Source organism: Plasmodium cynomolgi (assembly GCF_000321355.1).
Source record: "Plasmodium cynomolgi strain B DNA, scaffold: 0005, whole genome shotgun sequence".
NCBI lineage: Eukaryota > Apicomplexa > Aconoidasida > Haemosporida > Plasmodiidae > Plasmodium > Plasmodium cynomolgi.
Window position 1 is genome coordinate 1205 of NW_004193321.1, and position 5969 is coordinate 7173.

At 28.4% G+C, this 5969-nt stretch overlaps 1 protein-coding gene across 1 annotated transcript; it reads left to right on the plus strand.

Moving 5' to 3' along the window:
- Positions 1-2600: 2600 nt before the first annotated feature.
- PCYB_001170 (40kDa heat shock protein) lies at positions 2601-3537 on the plus strand (the record flags this gene model as incomplete). The annotated part of the gene is made up of 3 exons (XM_004228267.1): positions 2601-2663; positions 2856-3017; positions 3331-3537. 3 exons carry the CDS (start codon positions 2601-2603, stop codon positions 3535-3537), a joined length of 432 nt encoding a protein of 143 aa, XP_004228315.1.
- Positions 3538-5969: the final 2432 nt, after the last annotated feature.

Sequence of the window (5969 nt, forward strand, 5' to 3'; positions counted from 1 at the left end):
CGCTGCGCAATACCGAAGAACTTTAGAGTTATAAAGAAACATTAAATAATTTCTTATTATAGAGAAAAAAGAAGTGTTCATTTAGCTAGCTCAATTCGCTACTTCACTTCAATACTGAATTGAAGAAGCATATAAAAGATTATTACCTTTTTGGTGAAGTTATAAGAGCGCTTTTGCCGGTTCAAAATATGTTGTACGGTTTTATTTGATTTTATTTTGTTCTTTATAAAAATTTCTTTTAATTTTTCTTACCCTTATCTATCAATAGAGGAGTATTTTTCGCAAAAAAAAAAAAAATAAGGTGAGACTCACCACTTTTGAAATTGGTCACATTTTGTGGGGCTAGGCAGCTAGCTAAAAATCGAGAAACTTGTGTGCGAACATGTACATGTATTTATATATATACATATATGTATATTTGCATTTTTTTTATATAATACTGTGATGTTCTCTAGCCCCTATATAAGAAAGTTTTCCTTCATAAAAAAACGTCTTTGAGAATTGAAAAAAAAGATAACCGAAACTGCTAGCATTTTATATCGCTCCACTGTTTCTTATTTTGGTTGTACACAATTGAAGCTGGTTTGCTTGAAAAAAAGAACACACCATCGAGATATGCATATGTTTTTATAAGAAAAATAGCTACAAATAAATTATAATGTGAATAGATTTTCACTGAGCAGATGTAATAATTTGAATTTTTAAAATACATATTTTGAATTATGCGCGCTGTAATTATGTAGGGAAACTAAAAGTACACGCTTAAACGTGCAGCATTTATCACATCATATATACAAGATATTCGCATGATTTCTTTTTCGAGCAATTCGTGTACATTAAAAAATTAAATGTCAATAAATTTTGACAATTTTATAGACATTAAAAGAAAATAAATAATGTAATTTATTGTGCGAAACAGCCATGTGCGAAAAGGATTAGTGTTCGATAGCTTCTTTGTACAGAATCCCGCAACAGGTGTTATCACATGGATGGTATATAACATAAATATGTACACATTATTTTTTTGAAAAATTCTTTTTAATAAGAAATAATATATCACTATTGCATTATAAATGTTGTTTAATTATTAGAATAAATATAAAATTACTATTTTTGGATTAATACATCTATTCAGATGAAGCGTGGTGGCTCGCTATGTGAACATATAATATAAAATGGTGCCACGTATCCCTTAAGAGATTTTCTTCTTTGTTTTGTTTGTCAACATTTTATTTTTTGAGTTTTTTTTTATTCTAAACAGATTTTTATGTTAATTTTTCCTTACTTAGTATATGTTTATTTTAGCTTTTTCTTTTTTACTATCCTTTTAAGTTTTTTTTCTTTTTCTGTGTGATATAGAATATATTTCTGATTATATATAATGTATATAATATTATACATAATTTTTTACCAAAAAAAAAAAAAAAACATTGTTTTGCACGTATAGGTGGTATAGTTATTTTATTATGAATACCACTTTTTTTCATTTCATTTTCTACAACCTATTTATACTTGTTCATTTTATGTAAACAAAACATTGTTGATATGTGGATTAAAATTACAACGAAAAAAAAAAAAAAAAAAAAAAAAACCGAATGGATGGATGAAGTACTTTTGTACATGTGTTGACAACGGTGGGGAAAAAAAAAAAAAAAAAAAACACATAACCCTTATTTTTTTTTTGTTATTTACGTACAGCGCAAAAAACAATTTAACATTATATTAACATTGACAAAAAAAAAAAAAAAAAAAACTAAGATATATTTTATTAAAATGGGTGTAGTAATATGTATAAGCTTAAAAGGTTTCATTTAAAAAAAGCTATAATTTAGAAAAAAAAAAAAAAACTTTAAAATTAACGTCATCCATATAAAACCTGTGTTTAAAACTGAGGCTATATTACTATCATTCTATATTGATGGTATTATTAGTATATATTTATACCTATATGAGTTAAAATTTTATTCACCTGTGTTTATAGTTTTGTTCTTTGCAATAGTTAGAATCCCCTAATTTATAATTACGTTAGTATACCATATTTTTTTCAAACATTGTGTTATTGATTTGGAATCATTAAAAATAGAAGTCTTCAATCTAAGTAAAAGCCTCGAAGGCTTTATTCTATTTAAAAACTATAGTTTATTTATTAAGTTTTACGATTTTTTTTTTCTTCTTTTTTTTTTTTTCTTTTTTACGTCGTAGTTTTTAAAGATTCTTAAATAAGCTCTTTGTTTGTTCTCGTTGATCTAACATGAAATTAATTAATTAAAATTACAAAATATGTTGTTAAAAAATTAGTTAATAGTATGGTTAGTTGTTACATTAATTAGATTTTTTTTTATTTTTTATTGATGCTTAAGTTTATTTTGTTCTTGCATTTTAGAGATGCTTTATTGGTGTAATTTTTTTCATCTTAAGCTTTAGGATAATCATCAATATTAAGTTACTACGAATAGTTTAGGCATTTGTATTATATATATACATTTCTTTTTAAATTTAAAAAAAATTGTGAAACCGTTAAGTGTCACAGTAATTACATTCAAAACAACTTATTTTATGGAAACGAGAATAGTGTAATTATTTATTTAAATACAGGATAAATGGCAACGTTTACGAATTATCTTAGGAGAGAAAAATTAAATATATTCCTCTTTTGTGTTAAAGTATTTCTTTTTTCCCTCCTAATATGGATGAATGACTTGTTCTAAATATGTAAGGCAATAAAATAAGAAGTTGCATTGGGGGATTAAAATTTCTACGATTTTGTGACATAGCATGAATTGCATTTTACACTCTGCTTTTAGTATAGTTGAGATACACATTTATTTTAACATTTTACTTTATACCCATCATAGAGTAAGAATGGAGTAAATGGAGGCGGTGAGGATAATTTGGGAAAAACTTCAGATTCAGGATTTGACAGGTCGCTAGCCGAAAAGTCAGAGAACTTCAGTTCGTCCTTTGGAGGATTTTCCGGAAAAACAAAGGTTGGATTAAAAGGAAAAGGAAACAAAATTGTAATTTATAACATACACACTAAGATGGGAAAATAACAATAAGAAAGGGAAGTTTTACTTGTGCTTCTTCTTTTTTTATTGGCAAAAAAAACGACAAAAGAAAAAGATATATGAAAGATAAAAAAATGATGAAAATTTAGATAATAATATCTTTTGCGAAATTACGAAAGAAGGGTGAAAGGATAAAAGGAGACACAATCATATCCTTGAGAAAAGCATATTTAATTATTTTTATCTTTTTCATTGATCTACATATTTGTTCACTTATTTTTTTAATTGCTCTTTTTTTCCTCAATTTTTTTTTGTTTTTTAGGATTATTACAATGTGTTAGGAGTTCCTAGAGATGCGACAGAAAATGATATAAAGAAGGCCTATAAAAAGTTAGCCATGAAATGGCACCCAGATAAACACTTAGATGAGAAGGACAAAAAGGCTGCGGAAGAAAAATTTAAGGTTATTTCTGAAGCTTATGATGTTTTGTCAGACCCAGATAAAAAAAACGTACGATTTGTATGGTGAAGAAGGAGTTAAAGGAAATATGTCTGGTGACGATGTCAATTTTTTTAATGCAGGAATGGATCCAGCTGATCTATTTAATAAGTTTTTTAGTTCCAGCAAAAACTTCTCGTTTACATCAGTTTTCGACGACGACTTCCCGCCATTTTCGTCCTTCGTCCATAACATGGGTTCTAAGAACGACCCATTTTCGGGTTCTTCAGGTTAAAAAATGGAGACGTGGATGAACCGCGCGAGGAAAAGTCTTACGCGTGTTCACATTTACATATGTACCTATATATATATGTGTGTGTACGCATTTATACCCCCCCCACGCCCCCGTTTAATAACAGGCAAAATGTCCGAAGGTTATAAATCCGAAACTTACGAAGTAAGTCTTCTACTGTCCCTGGAAGAACTGTATAACGGATGCAAAAAGAAACTCAAAATTACAAGAAAAAGGTTTAATGGAACTCAAAGCTATGACGACGATAAATTGGTAACGATCGATGTAAAAGCGGGATGGAATGAAGGAACAACCATTACGTTTTATGGTGAAGGTGACCAATCATCTCCTTTGTTAGAACCAGGTGATTTAATTTTTAAAGTAAAAACAAAAGAACACGAACGCTTTGTGAGAGAAGGAAATAATTTGATATATAAGTGTCATGTGCCTCTAGACAAAGCCTTAACAGGTTTTCAATTTATAGTAAAATCATTAGATAACAGAGAAATAAATATAAGAGTAGATGATATTGTTACACCTAATTCTAGGAGAATGATTCCAAAGGAAGGAATGCCTTCTTCAAAAAATCCATCCAAACGTGGAGACCTAATAATTGAATTTGAGGTTATATTTCCAAAAAGCTTGACTAGTGAAAGAAAAAAATTACTAAGAGAGGTTTTAGCCAATACTTTTTAAAAGGAATGCCCCGAAAAAAAACTAAATTAATGAATAGGACGTTGCATGATATGCCAGAGCGCGAGAACTAGCGCCTGTAAATATTATGTAATTTCCTAAAATTCGATTAAAATTAGTAAGTACCCTAAGCGCATTCGATTCATATTACGTGATGTTATCTTAATGCCGCTTCTATGCAGTGAAGAAAAATGAATGGAATTTAGGTTTTATCTAATTAATGTATTAAATAAATAATTAAATAAAATTTATTTACTTTTTAAAGAAAGAAAATAATAAAAAGGTGTTAAGTTTTTATATAAAATGTAAAATTTAACTAAAGAACCTTTTTTTTCCTTCATTTTTTTTCACTCCTTTTTTGTTTACCCTCTCTTGTTTTTCGTTTTTTATTACTTTATTTCCTCCCCCATTTTTGAAATATCTTAATTTGTAGTTATGTTTATGTGTATCCTTTACGTCTAGTTTTCACCATAAAGTTGAATTATCCGTTCACATATTTTTTATACATATATATATACATGCATCATATGTATATTTATATAACCGTTTGAGCTGAAGAAAAAAGATAAAAGAAGGAACTCTTTTATAAAGAACCTTTTTTCGACGTTAATATTATATTATTTTAGAAAATATTCCACCTTAAATGGTTAATGTGTATGTGCGGAGGCTGTATGAATAGATGTGCGAATGGATAAAATTTTAGGAACAGAGAAAAATTATTACTCGCAAAAAAATGCCTCTAATTCCGTCAAGATGACTTTTGGATCTAAAAATTGATGCATATGTTTTAGTTCGACTTAGTGGCGACATCCTTAGGTGTAATAACACGTATAGTGTTATATAACCCGAATAATCAGGATTTACATTATTACAAAATGTTAGTTGTGAAAATTTCGCAATTTTCATAGTTCCCTTTTCTTGATAGCTTATGTTCTAGGTTATATAAAAAAAGGTAGTACACCGTTTGGCTAGACTAGCGTTCCCAACCAGTCTACTGTTGTATATATTTATAATTAAAAACTCTGCAGGAAATGTTAATTAGTATATTTGTAAAAAAAAGGGAAATATGTGCCTTTATTTTGCGTACTTTCAAGTAGAACGCTTTCTTTTGATAGTGATTAAAGGGTTAGACTCATAAAAAGCAAAGAAATAATGCTGATTAGCAGTGGATTGAAAAAAAAACTATTTACTAATACTTATATTTCTTTAAGAATTATGGTGCTAAATTGGTCTAACAAAAGAAACTAACTTTGAATTGATACTAAATGGATAGCTTATGATAAATCGAGAGGGTCATCATGCGATCATGCATATGAAGTCAAAGGGATGTAAAATAACATAATCATTGATGTAGAAGAATGGACAATGGGTCAATGGGATGAGTACTAGATAGGGGGTGATAGACATGAAAAAATAATAATATAGCCATAAGATGGAGAAAATATTTACATGGAACATGGCACATGAAACATTTATGCCAGCATTGAAACGGAATATGTGATGCGTAGGAAATTGTATGTACAACCAAATGAGGCAT